At 37.6% G+C, this 19,593-nt stretch overlaps 2 protein-coding genes across 2 annotated transcripts in view; one reads left to right on the forward strand and one right to left on the reverse strand.

Moving 5' to 3' along the window:
• Positions 1-7,939, reverse strand: part of LOC137292145 (sodium-dependent organic anion transporter-like) — a 38,947-nt gene extending 31,008 nt beyond the window's left edge. The window contains exon 1 of the mRNA XM_067823685.1: positions 7,218-7,939. Coding sequence (XP_067679786.1) covers positions 7,218-7,880 — 663 coding nt within the window. The 5' untranslated portion in view covers positions 7,881-7,939. The remainder of the gene's footprint in view (positions 1-7,217) is intronic.
• LOC137292146 (trafficking protein particle complex subunit 13-like) overlaps positions 1-19,593 on the forward strand; it is a 176,475-nt gene that overhangs the window by 56,503 nt on the left and 100,379 nt on the right. The window lies entirely within an intron of this gene.

The following is a 19,593-nucleotide window of genomic DNA, read 5'->3' on the forward strand; positions in this document are numbered from 1 at the left end:
CAGGTGTATAGTATTAATTCCAGGTATACAGTATCATTTCCAAGTGTATCATGTCCAGGTGTATAGTATTATTTCCAGGTATACAGTATCATTTCCAAGTGTATCATGTCCAGGTGTATAGTATTAATTCCAGGTATACAGTATCATTTCCAAGTGTATCATGTCCAGGTGTATAGTATTAATTCCAGGTATATAGTATCATTTCCAAGTGTATCATGTCCAGGTGTATAGTATTAATTCCAGGTATACAGTATCATTTCCAAGTGTATCATGTCCAGGTGTATAGTATTAATTCCAGGTATACAGTATCATTTCCAAGTGTATCATGTCCAGGTGTATAGTATTAATTCCAGGTATACAGTATCATTTCCAAGTGTATCATGTCCAGGTGTATAGTATTAATTTCAGGTATACAGTATCATTTCCAAGTGTATCATGTCCAGGTGTATAGTATTAATTCCAGGTATACAGTATCATTTCCAAGTGTATCATGTCCAGGTGTATAGTATTAATTCCAGGTATACAGTATCATTTCCAAGTGTATCATGTCCAGGTGTATAGTATTAATTCCAGGTATACAGTATCATTTCCAAGTGTATCTACTATCATGTCCAGGTGTACAGTATTAATTCCAGGTATACAGTATCATTTCCAAGTGTATCATTTCGAGGAGTAAAGTATCATTTCCAGGTCTGATGTACCATGTTCATGTGTGTTTTATCATGTCCAGGTGTATAGTGTACCAAACATGTGCTAGTTGTAGTGTCCCCAGCAACATGTACTGGGCAAATCGCAGTGTCCTACCTACTGAAGGGTTGCATTGTTAACCAAGCCTTTGGTCATCATACACATACAGCTGATAGGGTAACACAGATCTTTATCCAACAACTGGTTAGGTTAGGTCTCCACCAAACTATGCATGTCAGAGGAAGTCACTGAATGGATTGGCTGTTCAAACTTGAAGGCATTTTTGATTGTGTATCATTGTACCCCAGTGGAGTAGATTGGTGGTCACCGTGTCAATCACTATATTATCAGGTGAAATATATTAACAAGCTGTCATGTTATTGTTTGAATTTTGATGCTGTAAGCAACTAACGATACATAGTGTTAAAGAGCTGTTGAAAACAACCTCACAAGTTCAACATTACCAGGTGCTGCTGTGTCCTGAAAGCACACATTAAATCACTAACTAATTTAAGACGTTGGTTAGTGAAAGGTGACTAAGATGGCAGTTATGTTATCTGGATTGTAGCAGGTCTACAGACTCCTGGTTCTGACGTGTTTACAGTGTGAAAAGTTCATCCAATATTCACATTGCAATCATCAGATCTGTATGTTCTGCGTGCAGAGCCCTGATTGACTACCATTACAGGTCTCATCAACTCACGCCAAGTCTCTTTGCTTAGTGGTTTTTTTTCTGTTGATCTGTCCAACAAGGCCAAACATGTCCTGAAGGAAAACATAGAGGACCAGCCATGAGTGGTTGTCATCACAGTAGGTGGATTAAAAAAAGTTTATCAGTCTAAAGACGGATGGTTCATAATGAATAATGAATAACAGACACTGAGGGAAGGGGGAAATCTCAACAGGCTCCATCTGGTGAGGGCGGCTGTAGGTTTAGCTCTTAGTGCATCATTGGTGATTAGCTATTAACAATATAAGAATGGAAATATATCTTTTGTGGTATTGAAAGAATTGAAGCCTTAAGGGTTCTTGTGTGTCGACAGTTGTGAATGGTTGTGTTTTTTCTTGGATGAGTGAATGAGTATAAGGTTCGGTCATCATTATTGTCACAAGGCCAAGTATCAGGCTTGGTGACTGTGTTGATTCAGCATCTCTATACATTTAGTGACCAATGCTGCTCATAATATCAATCACTGGATTGGTTTACCTCAAATGCATAAATTGCCACTTTAAATGATAAACAAGGAAGAGATTCAGTAGGTTTCATAAGTGTTCAGTTCCAGTTCAACTGAAAAACTCTTTGCCAAGTTCATCTGTTTGGTAGATCAATAAATCAGTAAAGTTTTCCTATTTTGAATCACTGGTATGAGACAAAAAATACTCTGGTGTTTTCAGACATAAACTTTTATCATAAATCATTCAAACTGGTAGATAGTTCAAAGACTGGAATTCATGCGATGCCCTATGTGGATCATGCAGCGTTATGGCCATGGAACATAATGGGATTCCAATCCCAAGTTCCAACTGATATTTCTATACATGATGGGTTTACAGATAATGCAACCATTCTATTTTCAGTTTGGGGTTATTTCTTCACTGATTCAATTCACATCTTCAGTTTATCTACCATGGAGACAGTATTTACAGGCTTACATAACATTTTAGCAGAAATATGGAATCTTCTGTAAATTTGCTCATTTCGGGTAAAGGTAGTCGTCCTCAATATTGTATTTTAGAATAACACAACTTTGTAGGTGTTCAGTTTTGTGGGTACGAGTAACATAATATTATTCTGTGATATATCTAAGGAAGCTGACTATAAGCACCAGTGTTTTGCTGTTGTATATGTGTCAGTCTTCGCTGTAGACAGCTCATGACACGGATCAGACACTCCGCTGTTGTAATCAAACTGCTGACAGTTGGAATTGGACAGTTAAAAGTAATTCAATTTCATTGCAATTGCTCTTTCACTTATGTTGGTTGTCTAAAAGATACCACTGTGTTTATTTTGTTATATCCTATCTGTAAGTATGTGAAGTGTTTTGGTTACTCAGTTTAGACTACCATGGCAGATGGAAGTCGGTGTGCTGCCAATTTGCGGTGCACAGTTGCATCCCTTATCTATTTCAGGATCTTCTTGTATTTGTATCGCATCTGTTGGGAACATGCACCTGCTTATTGGTTATTTTTTGCAGTCATATCACGTTCATCTACACAGAAATAATATTTACATTGTTTAAATCATACTCACTCTCTGATTCACTCACTCACCAATCACTCACAATGCCTCACCACACACCACATCACCACACACCACATCACCACATCACTGATCTCTGAAAGAAAGAAACGTTAAAAGTGCAGTTGCACTCTATTATTCCACCTGTATGTTGCGTTTTACATAATTTTGATTGGTAGAGGCCACAACTTTTATTGATTATTCAAGGGGTGAGATAAATGACTACAATCAAGGGGTATGGACCATTATTTAGAAATTTGGCTTGACATTTTTCTGTAGTGTATTTTTGACTGGTTTTGATTGTGGTGCAAATAGTTGAGAATCCTGTGGCCAGTTGGGAGACAAACTCACTCCCTCACTCACCCACCCACTCACTCACCCACCCACTCACTCACCCACCCACCCACTCACTCACTCACTCACTCACTCACTCACTCACTCACTCACTCACTCACTCCATTGCTTCAATAACTCATTTCTGGTGTCCCCAGTCATGATATTTGCTGGAATATTGCTAAAAGTGACCAAAGTTGCTAAAACCCAACTCACACACTGACCTAATTGTTTCAGTATTGCTAAATGTTACAAATTTGATTGCACCCAAACATCTAAACCAGTGGATTTCACTTATAGGTGATAAAGATCCATAATTCTTACAGACGCCCATGGTTAAAGGTTCTCTGATAGTCTGATGGTATCTGTTTGATTATAACACTTGATGACATTTACGTTCACCATGGTCACATGCCTTGTATACCATGAACAAACAGCACCATCACATTCTTCTGTTAATAATTCACGCTGTATTTGTCTGGAGTGTTGTATTTAGTTAGTGTCACACTCTCAAACACTATACACTCAGTACGACTTTATTGATGCTTGTATTAAAACAGATGTTGAGGACTTATCCTGCAGGAAAATCCACTCTTGGCAGTTATGAAATGATGTTTTCCTCTCAGCAGATATTGATTGGCTACTACCTGACATGACTGGAGTGACTATTGAACTAGCTGCCCTTGTTTAGGTATGTGTTGAGAAATTTCTAGGGTTGGCTGAGTTGGTAAAGTGTTAGCTTATGAGATAGAAGAAGGTTTAGGTTTGATTCTTCATGTGGGTACATTGTGTGACAATGTGTATCGCTGGTCTCCCTTGATGTGATGTTCTGACAAATCACTGAAGCTTCTTAGTACCGCATTCATTGATGAAGTAAGATTAACTCCCTTGGAGTATTTCAATCATATCATAGGATGTCAGATACTTAGGATGTTAGTCTCTTCTTGCGACAAGCATAGTCGCCTTTTATGGCAAGCATGGGTTGCTGAAGGCCTATTCTAACCCAGGACCTTCACTGGTCAATTGATAGACTAAACAGTGTAATGTGTTCATATTCTTTCGTGATTAAAAGGTAGTATTGTAGTTGAAGATCTAGGCGTAATTTACAGCTACTTTTTTATATAATATTATAATACATGATTAAGATTTTGAAAAACTGAAAATTTTAGCCTCTGAGCTGAGGAATATATTGTCATTTCTTGCCATTTTGATGTTAGGGATAAACATTATGGGCATCTGGGTAGGATATTGTAATAGGGGTGGGGTATTTAGGTAACAAATTTGAACCTGTCCCAGCCCTAATAACAGTTCAATGGCAGCCATTCCCCTTTCAGCTAATACAACACTGAAACAGTTGCAGAAGAGCAAAATTTACATCGTGTTGAGCATCCATTTTACCAATGCATGGGAAAACAATTTGAAACATACGTCAAGTACTCATTCAAACTATTTCAGTTCGTATCTGATGAAAGTTCAGAAATGATTTCATCAAGTGGAAAGGCAACAATTTTTAAGGGATCACTTTCATACTGAAGTTTGGATATGAAGTTTCTTTCAGTGATCTATGATAAATATTGGAGGTCCATATTTTGGCAGAATTCCTCCATTTTGGGTGTATAATGCCCTTTCTAGTCTCCTTAGCATCAGATGCTGTAACACAACAGTTAATGGATCTTGAAATACTTTGTGAGTTGCCATCTGGATTGAATGTCAACCATTTTAGACACACAATCTCCACTTCACTGACGTCATGCGACAGACACCTTCTCAGTGGTGGTATTGACCACAACATGTCAGTGCTTGATTAATCTGGTTATAATTGGAAATACTATTTAAGGAACTGCCACTGTGACTGGACATTGCGAGGCAAATCAATCTGATAATTTCACGTGAAGACAAAGAAACTCCACTGATAATGATCAGGAGACTGTCAGCTGGTTTTACATAATCTTGGAAATATTGTTCAAAGTAACATTTCTTTTGTGGCAAGTTAATCATAGTGTTTAGTAAGGACTTGTTTTATCTGCCCAAAATCTGCATTCAGCTGATAAGGACAAAATTTGTGGATGAACAACTTCCTTATTCAGGTAATGTGATGTTTCAAAACAGATTTCTGTATTGTTGTCAAGCAGATATATGACATCAGACAATGGTCACATATTACGTGACAACGATACAATTATCTATATCGAAATGTGCATCCACAGAATAAAGTAGCTGTTCAGACATAAAGTTTATCCTTATCTGACTCTCTAACTTATAAAATGCCTCTCCAAGAAGTTAAAATGCATTCAGCTATTAAACATGTGTTTCAACAGAGCTGATTTACACCAAATTCAATACATATCGTCTCATGATGAGTTGACAATGACATGATTCAAAGCATGCAGAGAATTTAGTATAAGAATTAAGTCAAAGGAACCATAGTCATGAAATGGGTGGTTTAGGGTTCCTCGATTCATGGCCTGATGCTGTAAATTTCATTGTTGCATGTGTCTGATGTGGGCCGATACAAGTTACTGAGTTGAGTTTTATGATATTTTTAGCAATTTTCCATCAATATCACGGAAGGGGACATCAGAAATGGGCTTTACACATTGCATCCATATGGGCTTGATACAAGTGAGTTTTTTTCATTTGCACTTTTTTTTTTCAATACTCAAGCAACAGCATGGTAGGGGGTACCCGTGTATGCCCATTACACGACTGTTTCTTTCTGTTTATCGTAAGACAGTAATTCTTATCCAGCTGACTGGCATTTGTTGCAAGGGACTGTTATGTTATCGGACAACGCGTTAAGAAAGCTGGAGGCAATGATTGGTGGCTACATCAGCATCAGTCCAAGTCCACATCAATACAAGGCCTGATTATCTATGGCGTTATTCATGTTAATATGGTGTCTACCTGAAGGCATGTGTATGTACCGTAAATATTCCTGGTGAAGATATTGCAGAATATCCCAAACCAACACTTTTATGAGGCACCATGAATTACTAATTCCAGGGTTGTGTTATTATATGATTTAGGCATTATGTTTAGTCTAATGACTGGTGTTGGGTTGAAGCACAAGCTGGTTGTATCAATGAAGGGTAAAGGGGCAGCTTTTGTTCAGACGTTTTGGTCAGTGTACATAACGAAGGATGGAATCTTATTGACATGACACATCCATGTGTACGCTTCCAGAATCCATCTCTACATTACATGACAATGCTGCAAGCAGGTTGTTTTCACATTTGTCAAGCAATCCTTGCCAGGATGTTGAAACATTTACTTGAATTATCAGTTATTTCAAAAGGTATTGTATGAGAGGTAGGGGGGAAAAGCAGTTGACAATTAACATGGGTTAGATAGAATAGAAATGTGTATTGATGTTCTGTGAATTGATTATTGTTATACAGAGGCTGTAGCTTGTGTGTACTTTGTATCTTTATACACAGGCAGGGCTTGTGACAAAACAGGCATGGACCCTACAAGTGGATGAAGATACTGTATAACATGCATCACTTGATGAGTATCGTGGTAAAGATATGCAAATAGCTGAGCGGTATTATTATTAATGGTTTTGCTATCTAGCAGGTGGTTTTAGCAGGTTGTTGGCAAGTTTGCATCTTTATGAAAGTACGAAACTTAACATGCATCTCCATTTCTCAAGTATGATAGCAAGGAAATTGAAACTCTGAAACTTGAAATTTTCATGTTTTCAACTTTTCTATATTTTTCCCAAATTTGAAATAAATACCAATGAAGTTTACCTGAGAATTCATTGTTGAAAATAAGAAGTTCCAAAGACATGGGAATTAATGATTATTATACATTTTGCAGCAATATTTGATAATTTTCATCATGGTTTCAAGTCTTACATAATTTATGAGTAGATGGTTGGTGGAGACAAGATGTATGAATATCTATATTGAGTACCTGTACAGACAGATGCTGATGAAACTCAGGTAATACTTACAACTGGCATCAGGATGAACTGGCAACAAAACCCAATGACGAGGGACACGGGGTATTTCAACTGTCTCTTCAAGCTCTCCGTATCAGTCACACAGCCAATCCCAAAACTTATAAGGATGGCCACCGCAGCAGCCGAACTATTAAACACAATGTCGGCAAGACGTTGTTCTTTTTTCACAGAGACACTGATGGCCTGGACGTAGTGGGCCTCGGGTACATCCATGCTTGTGTGATATGTGTTGAGCATTGCGACAGACATCGTCACACGCCCAACGTGCATAGCCTCAATGGTGAAGTTGTGTTCTCGGTCAGCTTCCACAGACATGACAGCATATCTCTCCTCCTGCTCCATATCCACTGACTTGTCATATAGACTGTCCACCACTGGCCGGGCTATGTTGTCATTGTCTGATATTATCACAAATACATAAGATGTGCTATTTTCCTGACTACCAGAGCCAGGCTCAAGCAGCGAACAGTTGAAATAGACGCTCTGTCGTGAATTCACTTTCAGATTATTGATCACTGGTGGATTGAAATAGACGAGGAACGTCTCATTCTGGGGTGTGCTGAGCTGCACCTTGTGGGATCCGCCATTGATTTTCTCAATACTCAATAGAATCATCATGATACTTTCTATGTAAATCTGACACTTAAAGTTCATGTTTCAAGCGCTGATACCTGCCCTTGGCTTTATTGTAATCAGATGGAATGTAGGTGCTGATTGCAATGTGCTTTACTGTGTTGGACCCACGACATTTGTTATGTTATTATTTTTTCAGTGCTTACTCTCCTGTCCACCCTACAGTGGTGGTCACAGTAGGCATGATCCAGAAGGATTTCTCATTGATTTGTCTTAATGGTGCTTCTTTGGCAGTTCCTCTACACAGCTACTAGACTGTGCTAGACATAGACGAAATCTAAGCTGTGGACAGAAGATTCCAATGTCTCAATCTCCCTTTCACAGTTCACTTACATGCTGCTACTGGCAGGCACAAGTTAAATGGAGCCCCTTCCTCTGTTGAGAAAAGACGGATCACTATTCCAGCACTGTGACAAAACACTTCATCAGAACTAAGTGCAAAGTGACAAAATGGCTGTAATGCATATACAAAATGTGTGACACTTGCAGATTGGTCACATGGTTTGAAAGGCGTTTTATCACTGACCTAATCCTGTTTGATGACAAGTTGCACAATTTTGCAATAATTGTAATTTGTAATTCTCCTGAAAATTACTGACAACAATTTTTCACTCTTGACTCTCCATATTTTTCACCACAAATCCACAATTTTTCAAAATAATATCAGAAAGTAGAGATACGACTGTGTTTTTCTGGTCCCCAAGGAATGTTGTAGGTTTGCAGTGCAACTGCAGTTTGTCAAGATTCTGTCTCGTGGCCTGTTTCTTTGTGGTGATGCCGCCTTAGCCTCTTAACTTCATTTGAGGTTATCAATCTGATGACTTGTTCTTTAAGTAAGGCTGAAGTTTAAGATACTGACATACGCTTTGTGATCTGTCATATGTCCTGTGGGAGGTGATAGAGTTGTCCGTTTAACACACAGTTTGAAACAGATGGAAAAACTAACCTCTTTCTCTAATCAAACCTAAATGACAGGCCTGTTTAATCAAAATGTAAATTGTGTAAAAAGCTTTCAAGTTAAAAAAAACATGGAAACTGAATATCTAAAAAAAGTGTCTTGTTTAAAAGTTTACTCATAAATATGTATTTTTTGAATAATGATATCCTGTCAGACATTTGATAATGTTATCTGCTTCAGTATTCCTTTTAATGTTAGCATAGTATGTTATGCTTTGTGTTGTCATGAATTACACTTGGTGAGCTGTTTATGCGTTACGAAAATCATTGTGTAGTGATTAAGCGTGCAGGAGTCAGAATGGTAGGACAGACACTGGATGACCTTGACCTTGAATATGACTTAGTTATGTGTACTCCTGGTGTTCCTCCTTGAAGGACTGTTGACATGAGTGAGTGAGTTTAATTTTACTCAACATGTGTCACACGTAAGCAATATTCCAGCCTGGCTGAACTGTCAACGGGATGGCATTGAGATATTCCAGAGTGGTCACAATTACTGAACTCCTCTTCTTGAGGACCAGCATTGGGTTTTACATCCAGTTGTAATGTTTGGTCGCTGGTGTGTTGTGGCCATTGTACTTTCCTTCTACAGATATACAATCACTACACTTAGCTGTTTCACATCTGTGATCCTGAATTAATCCATATGGAAAGTGCCTTGTGTTTATTCCAGTGTGTTGATAGATTAAACACCACAAGTAGATTTACATTAACTGGTTGCTGATTAACACTGTGAACTCCATCATTGTGAGCTGATACAGAGTGTGTTTAAGGCAATGCACTGTGTGGGTCATTCAGCTGTTGATTACATTGAAACAATGTAGACTTTTTTCTTTTGTGTAGCATCAGATGCTTTAATATTTCTGCTTCTTAAGATGAGCACTATGTTGTTGGACTGTTGTGGTTCCAGTAGTGAGGAAATGAGATGTCACTTCCACAATATTGGACACTAATCACAGGTACCTCCAAAGACACAAGCTGCAACTTAGATCTCCTGAGACAGTAGATTCAACCTCCTGAAACAAGTAGTGGCTACCCTCCTCTGAAACAAATAGTGGTTTTTATCAATCAACACAAATAGTAGTTTTAATCCTTTGCTACAATCAGTAGCTTCAAATGCTCCTATGAAAATACGAGCATGAGTTCTCTGTTTCAGACAGTAGCTTGAATTTCCTGGAACTCATAATGCTATTGATCTTCTTACACAAATAAATCAGAAATCATAGTGTTAATTCACTGATACCATCTTAATTTCAACCTCCTGACTCAAATAGCAGTATTTGCTCCAACAGCAGGCTTCAATTTCCTGAAACAAATAGAAGCTTTAATCCTCAGACACAAAGAGCAGGTTCAATCATCTGATGTAAATAGTAGCTTCAAAACTCTGACACAAACCTTCACTCCTTTGATAGCTGTAGTAGTTTTAATGTCAGTGCTTATAATCTATGACATGACTTAGATTGTCACCAGTTTCTGTTGATGTATTCCACTGTTATTGTATTCAAAATTCCAGACACTTGAAACAAACACAAGCTGTCAGCTTCTGGTGTCCCACAATCTGTACACATGTCGCACTAGTTTCACCTATAGATTTTTATGCTTTTACATCTGCTTTGCATATCTTCAATCAATATCAGCTGTACACCTCAGACACCAAATAATCTGTACACTTCTGACAACACTATTGTTGCCTGCACACCGTATGGCAGACCCCTCCTCCCGCACCAGGAACGTGGGCTGTGGATACAACATGTGTCAGGTACCTGTGCACCTTGATCTGAGCCAGTTGCTAGTGTCTACAATACTACTTGTCCCTATAGCATATGACTAACCTTCTGGGCTTCCAGTAGAAACTGTAACTCTTTAAGAACAGTCATTGAGTACCAGACTATTATACCTTGTGATTCTACTCTGACACAGTCTTGTTGAGTATAAGACCATTATACCATGTCATTCTTCTCTGACACAGTACTTATTGAGTGTAAGACTATTATACCATGTCATTCTTCTCTGACACAGTCTTGTTGAGTATAAGACTATTATACCATGTGATTCTTCTCTGACACAGTCTTGTTGAGTACCTGTTTTGTGGACTATGATACCATGTAACACTTCTCTGACACAGTACGTGTTGGTTGTACCTCACACAGAGAGTTGTTGCTGACAAGGTTGACAGCAACAGACTAAAGTTGTTCACTATCCAGTGTAGCAGGTAATCCCAAACAGTGTAGTTGACCTTGGACAGTGTGCCACATGTTACACTCTGTCTTTGGTTGACAAGAAGCAGGAAGGCTCTTTCCTCATGCAGATACGTTCTCTGACAACTCAGGAACCCCTCTATCCACCATTCTGTTGACTGTATATATGCAGACACCTTCTCCAACAGAACTGTGTTGACAATAAACAAGTACTTTCTGTATCTTCAGTGCTGTTGACACCTTCTGTGACACAACCCTGTTAACTGTTAACAAATAACAAGTACCTGCTCTATCCACAGTTTTGTTGACAGTCTATGTGCATACACCTTCTCTGAAGCTTCACTGTTGACAAGTAGCAAGTACCTGCTCTATCCACAGTTTTGTTGACAATATATGTGCATACACCTTCTCTGAAACTTCACTGTTGACAAGTAACAAGTACCTGCACTATCCACAGTTTTGTGGACAATATATGTGCAGACACCTTCTCTGACACAACTCTGCTGACAAGTAGTAGGCACCCTGTTTAAACACGGTGCAGTTGACTATATATTTTCAAGTACGTTTGCTGACCAAGTTTTGCTGACAACCCCCTATGTATCCAGGAAGGAGTAGACTACAATTTACATTAGGTTTCAGTCCCCTTGACTGCACACTTTGAGGAGAAAGATGGACAACCTTCTTTCTCAGTGTCTGTTCCTATCATCACAAGTGAGACACAAGTGTGGACTGGAGGTAGCCTCTCTTGATCACCAGCCTCCTTTGGGAGTGATTAGTCACTCTGAACTGTACATAGCCACCTTGTCAGCGAGGATCTTCTGTTCACTTAGAATTCACAAAAGGTGTGAGTGATCCCTGGAGATGCTAGTGATGTCTCCTCCTGAAATGTAGCAACCATACATATGAATATCTTTTGAAAGAATTTCTTTTACTGTTGATAATGAATATGAAGACAGGGATTTTGTGCCCTCCCTTGGTACCTTATTCACTTCATTGCCTGTCTACTTATAAGGTTATTGAGATGATTTCTCAGTGAATCTGAACTGTCCCAGTAGCTTTGCTAATCCTGTGATAAACTATATTGTTATTCAATTTTTGTGACTACAAGATTCTCAATAGAGTCAAAATCCCCTATTGTGGAATATTTTGTCTGAGTGAAGAATATTTACAAAGAGTAAACCTTGTTTTCTTTTTTTGGGGATTACAATAGTGTCAAACGTTGATGTCTTGAAGCAGAAGCTGGGGCTCCTGTGTAATCCTAATATCTAGCTATTATTTTGTGTTTGAGTTAAACCTTAGCTAAGGATAACTCAACGTATTTAAGAAGGTCCCTTCATTCTTAATGGTGTTTTGACTTTGCAGTTACCTCCCCTACCCAAATTCTACTGAAGAACAAAAGCCTTTGTTATGTAAAGATTTTCGATTATGGGAAAATCTTCATTGTATCCACTCAGCAAATTCAGATGAATGAACAAGTGATAAGAAACCTAATTACTGATCATTGCCAAATAGCAGGAATATAGCTGAGTGAGGCGTAAAACAGCACGCACGCACTAACTCACTCACTCACTCACTCACTCACTCACTCACTCTCCTACAGGTGAGTCAATAAAGTTTACAGTGCATTTATCATAGTATTATATTATTGAAAGTAAAATCTGCATACAATACTTCATTATGTTGTGACCAAGAACAACATTTGGAGACAATTTTACTTTTTAAGTTTGTTTTCTGATCAACTAAATTAAAAAATTTAAGTGATATATGTATTGATGTGTTAGACCTTTCTAGATGCATGATTACACAATGCCATTTAGAAAGTGGTCAAATGCAACATATGTCATATTTGGGATTTCACTTCATTAGTAAAGTACAAATTCTAGTACTTTTTTGGTTCCAGGATTCAAACCCTCATCCTCAGAGGCACCTAATCGCCAGAACACAAATTCAGATGCGTGTTCTTTTCTCTTGGAACTTTACCCATCTCATGAAGAAAACAATGCCTTTGTCGAGGAAGTAACTGTCAATGATTCTACTCTTTTACCAAAATGCCGTTTTTTTTCCCCTAAGCTGATCAACCCAATGTCCTTTATAGATGTCCAGAGTCCATGTAATATTATACAGTCTCTGATATGTCTTAATATGTATTTGATATAAAAGTGTATCACTCAGCTACACATAACAGATACCAATACCATGTTTATAACCTACGCAAGCCCACGTCTGTATACCATCCATTACTGTGGGCTTGGTTTATGGTAGGAGGTTCCTATGGTTGTAAGGTGTTGTGTGGAAGCCTGACTCGGGATGGGGGCTTCAACGGACATGATACAGACATCTTCAGCAGATGCACAGCCTATGTCGTCAGTTGCCTCTGAGATAATGAATACCATGACTGGACAGTGGGATCCCACCATATGATCAGAAGGCATCAGGCCTGGTGTTGCTGTATCTGTCTTGGAGGGATCTTGTAGGTAACAGCCAGCTTTAGACTTGCAGAGTCTCTCAGGCAGTGATGGTTTGTTCAATGTTCCTCAATTTTATTAAAACAAGAGTGAGTGAGAATGGTTTTAATATTATGGTGGTGGTCTTAAAAAATCAGACTAAAAAATCAGTCTAGATCAGACAATCCAGTGAGAAAAAATTGAGCATCAATCTACGCAGTTGGGATATGATGACGTGTCAATCAATTCAGCAAGCCTTACCCGTTAGTCACATCTTCACAGAAATAAAAATATCAAATTCTCTGTATTAAAAGAAATCATTTATCAATCGTATGAAAAAATATGAACAAAAAGACTGGCATCCTCCGATTCTGCTCCTTTATCTAGACTTGTCCATTATCAGGATAGAATGGCCATACATCCACGGCCTTATACAGTACAGACCTGGATCAAAGTAAGTCAATCATGGAAGGGTGTCAGATCATGGACAGAGTTACGACTTGCTTTTAGAATTACATAGGGAATGGGGTTCTTCACTTCATCATACACTAGTATTGAAATAAAACCATTCTTTTCTGTCATTAGGATTCATACTTATATGATGTGGTGGGTGTGATTCAGTCAGCATGTTAGATGAATCAGTGTGATCAATTAGGGGGCGGTATATGATCGCAGACAGACAGTCTTTACAGAGGCATGTTCAGGCTGGTGATGTGTGTCGCCTTATTTCCTCTTCCTTGTGGGACATAGTACTGGGACAAGCATTCAGACTGTGTTCAGGTGTTAATATAGAATTTGGTATAGTATACTGTAGTATATACTGATTACAATGGACCATTTCAAATTTCTGATGAATACTAGAAGCCAGGATGATGGTGTATAAATCCCTATAACACTGGTAACGATATACTGGTACTTAGCAGATAATGTCCTTGTTATCAGGCATTATACCTTTCATCGTAGTATCCTCTGATTATGATATACATGCATGAAGTGACTCATGTGTGTCGAAATATCTTATGCTTAAATCTTATATACATGCACTATAGTGTACTTACTCATTGTGTTGGGGGCGATGGAGTAGTCCAGTGTTGGGGTAGCCTAATTGTAAAGCATTTGCCCGTCACACCGAGTTACAGTTCGGTGCAAGTCCCCACATGCGTACAATGGGTGAAGCCTATTTCTGGTGTCCCTTGATATTGACCTTGATATTGTTGTAATGTTGCTAAAAGTGGCATAAAAGCATACTCATTCACTCACTCACTCGCTCACTCACTTCTGTCATGATATCCTGTGCTTTAAATATATATATACACACAAAGGGACTCTCATGTGTCTAATTATATCCTATGATTTAGGACATGCAGACATGAAGCAATTCTCTTGTGCATCATGATAGATAGATAGACATATAAACTTATCCTATGATATACATGCATACTGCATAAAGATGTAGTGTATACCAAAAGCTGATAATTATAGTTGTGATAGTGAAACTGAAATAGTTAGAGGAACCTTAATGTACATAATTTGAATAGATTATGAATGAACTGAGGCTCATAAAAGGTTTTTAAGCAATACATTTTACACATGTTAACACTGAGGGATTTGCATGATACATGTTCTTGTTCCTTGATGGCATGAGATGTTCATATCAATCATTGGTTTGTCTGGCCCATAGTTGATTAACAAGCCACTCTAACCTTGATCAAATATTGATGAGTACAACATCAAGACTGCTTTCCCATGGTGTTATTTGATTTCTCACAAAATTAATTATACTTGTTTATAAAATATATCAAACATAACAAAGAGTTACTTTTCACCCTGTTAGAATCAGCATTCCTCTTTTTTGTATAAAGGGCACAGTTCAAGTATGGTTGTAAAGGTTTATTAGTATTTTACATTGATCAGTAAAAATAACTCAGTTAACATTGTGTGGGAATTTGTGAATTTTGGACCATTTTCAAACACCAGTATATCAGTAAAAATTATTATTTCCAGAAGAAGCATTGCAACCCTTCTTTTTCATTTCATTTATAAAAGTTTTGTTTATTTGCTGTACTTGAAAAAGTCTATATACACAACCTTAGAGAATTTAATTTACTTTTGTTTTTGCACAGAATTTGTCATGAATCAACATTCTTAAAATTGTAACATTATCAAGCAATATCATTACTCAGCTGCATCAATAGGCTTCCCACCCATTGTTCAAGTTCAAACTCAGCCCTTCAGCATGATGAGTGAATACTCTAACCGCTTTGCTAATCCAACAGGCTCGTCTGTGATCTTGTTTACTACAATTTATCGTAATTTGAACCTTAGTGCAGACACGCCATTCTCTGGTTCATAATGAAAGTGCTGCAGAAAAGAAGCTAAGTTCCTATCATATTATTCTGGTGCAGGCAGTAGTGTATGTCAATACAACCTGGGCTCATTTTCGGACACTAACTACAAATTAGGCAGCTACACATGCACAGTTCTGGGAAGAAATCATCTAAATATTGGCTCTCTAATATCCACTGGTCAAAGAACGTGTTACTTTTTCATTGATCTGAAGAACATTTGCCATTACAAAGGTGTTTTACCTCCGTTGAAATTGTGTTACAGCATTGGTAAGATGATTGAAAATTGATTGGCTGTTACAATTGTAAGCAGCGACTCATTAAAGGAGAAAATAATAGAAGATCAATTTCAATTACCCAAACACTCTGGCAGATGGACTGGAATTCTCCTGAATACCAGAGTTCAAGAACTGTGTAAACAGTGGGTACCTTCCTCATAATGTTGATGGGAAATAATAGGCCCACTATGTACTCTGCTTGACCATGAATGCAGAGTTTTGCTTCCTGTTATTATGGAATAAACAGTTCCTCTGTCTGTTGCGTCGACATCAGTGAATAAGTGAGCGAGTGAGCTAGCCCATACAGAATCGTTCCAGTCAAATCATGATCAGTTAGATACAATTAATGAGAATTTTTTTTTTTTTTTTTTTTTTTTTTCAATGTTCATTTTTATTGCTGCAATGTCACAGCTGGGGACACCACAAATGGGTTTCACACATTGTATTCATGTAGGGAATTGAATCCAGGTCACCACTGTGACAAAAGAATACTGTGAACACTAAGACCATCCCACTGCTCTGATTTCAGTACAAAGCACTAATAATGATCTTCCTGTGGAGGTCATCAAATCTGTCTCAGTCCTTGAACAACATGATTTTTGTCCTACTGCCTAACCCTCTCTGCGGTACTAAAGCCCAAATAAAGCAAGTCTAGACTGCTTCAGGTTCTGAATCTCAAATCTTACTTTGTCTCCTTTTCAGTTAATATGGGTTTATTTGTTACTGTCAAAATAATATGTATTCAAAGTGTTGGTTCGAGAACTGCCATTGTCTTGGGTATAAAGTCCATACACATTTATCATTTCTCAACCTCCCGTTTCCCATCATGCATGTATACTGTTGAACTGTACCTGCAGAAGTGCAAAGTAAAACCCACATACTAGGAATGTATATAGTGGTTTAAGGGTATTAACTGACTTCTGAACACCAATGGAAGGTGTTCAGGATAATTAATCATAACTGTTCCTATAGTCTGTCTCACAGTCCTTAAATTCATTATTTTCCCTACTGCCTAGTACTCCCTGCAGTGCTAAATCTTTGAATGAAGCAAGTCTAGATTTCTTCATGTGCAGAAAATCAGGTCTTCCTTGGGTTCCTTTTCAATATAAGTGGGTTTATTTTATATCTTTGGATTCCTCATTTGCCAAATGAAGCTGTCAATACATGTTTTGATTTGCTTTTTGTTTGTGAGGCAAATTTGAAACGTGAAGTCCCAAAATGCTTCTCGAGACATTAACCCCCTGGATGCCGAGTTTTTTTTCAAGCGCACATTTTCATAAGGTTTGAAAAGTGAACGTTGTGCGAGAATTGCGCTCGCGTGGTACTGGATCTGCGTATGGCTATAAAATTGCTCAGAAATGTAGAATATTTAATTTCCCATCAGTTGGTATAAATATATATGCGGCTACCTCAGGGCTCTGAGAAATAGACACTGCTAAAAGTTGTCCAAAACTTTTGTGTGTGTTGAAAAACAGTAAATTTCTCCGTTTTTTATCGTGCACCAATAAAAGCACTCTGCTACGGTTTTTTAATTTGGCATCTTTGCAGAAAGTGTGAGCGAAGAAAATACAGCTTGATATCTGAACGACATAACTGTATATGAAATGGATGGATGTACTAATGCGTAACATCATAATCACAAAATCAAAAATTACCTGCAATAAATGTCAAAAATCGATTTTCTACCATGATGTCAAACGTCGACACAGTATTCATGAACGTATAAAGATAAGGGGGCATAACTCAGCTATGGTTTACATTAGGTCAATGTAACTCCGATCACATGGAGAGAATTTGCTGTGGATACCGACAGTATATTTTCGTGATGTTTTGTTCACAGTGAACCAAACTATTCCAATACAAAGTTCCCCAATGTGAGAGGATACTGTTTGGTAGATTCACAATTTGTAAGAAAAGATGCAAGTGTACTACATCAAAAAGCAGGCAATAGCGATTTGGATGTCCTTATCCGATACATATTTTAGTTCTTAGATTCCCATATTCTCCTGTTTGTGTAGATGTATTTTTATTAATTTTGCATCATTATTAACGAAGTAACAGCCACAATTTCAAATGTAATGAAATAACTGAAAATAATTTTAGTTGACGTCACGGCATTTTGTGACGTCGGAAAAAGACAACTCTGGTTGCTGATTAGTATATATCTAACCTAATTTCCACTCAATGTGTAAAAGATCTCGGCTTCTGTGTCAGAATTCAACACTTTTTAGACAAAATATAAAATGAATGGTTTTATCACTGAAATAGTGCCCTGAACATATGAACAATTACATGGTTCTACTACATATCTTATTGTGAGCAACACGCGCACCTGCCTAGCATCAATTTAGCATAAATGAAAATTTCACAATACCTGATTATTCATTGAATATTCATTTAGGAAATAGACTTTTCTTCTCATGATTATGAAATCAATTCCATCACAAGTATGCAATGAAAGGTACAAAGAGATCGCTTTTTCAGTACAGAAGTATTAGGATATGGACGTAAGGTTTGTCCAAATTAAGACATGACCTGGTTTATATATTTTTAACAATTTTCGTATAAATATTGTTTGAGTTAGATATTCTGCCATCAGATATATTTTAATCGAATTTGAATTGACTGTATTATTGAGAAAAATGATAATGAATCATGAAACGTTTTTGACAAACTCGCACCTGGTCAATTAATATTCATAATTGTTTTGTCTATAAAAACGACACAAACCAATACAATGAACAAGACAATTCCTTTAAATAGTAGTATGTGTGCCCCTACATTTCATAAAATGTGCAAATCATTTTCATTAATATTATCCGTTTTACTTATAAGTTGGAATTAAATCGCCGTTTATTAACCTGTTCATATGAAACTGCAATATTTGTCCCAACATATTGAATTTTGCACATCACGGGAACTAAAGCACATGTTGCAGTAAAGGCTACGTGTGATCTTCCAACACTTGTGTAGAGGCTTAAAATGTGGTATAGTACACTTACTGAGTCAATTTCCCATGTAAGTATTATTCAAACAATCAAAAGCTTTCAAAGAATAAAAACGCATACCTTATATCCACATATGATATGGTGTTGAACATGGATATATGTAGATAATGAAATCAGTTTCATGAAAAAATATCTGAACAATATGCAAAATATACATCACAATACTAAAAATGCAATCGGAATGGTATGGGCATTGTGTTTACTCTTGTTCAACCGACCTTCACCTCAAGAAATTGCCTAATATGTGCAACAATGTTGACGTGTGACATCACTACCGATGACCGATTTCTTTCAAAATGGCGGCTTCGCTGAGAAGGGTACACAGGAATTTGCTAGGACTTTTTGCTTGATTCAGGGATCTTTTGTATATAAATGTGACATGTAAGTAATCAGAATTATTCTGACTATCTGTGTATTGTTATATGTTTTGTCGTTTACATTGTAAATGACGGAAGAAGCCAGAAATGCCGATAAGTACCGTTGTCGTTCTGCGTGATTTTGCGT

This window comes from Haliotis asinina, chromosome 7 (genome assembly GCF_037392515.1).
Source record: "Haliotis asinina isolate JCU_RB_2024 chromosome 7, JCU_Hal_asi_v2, whole genome shotgun sequence".
NCBI lineage: Eukaryota > Metazoa > Mollusca > Gastropoda > Lepetellida > Haliotidae > Haliotis > Haliotis asinina.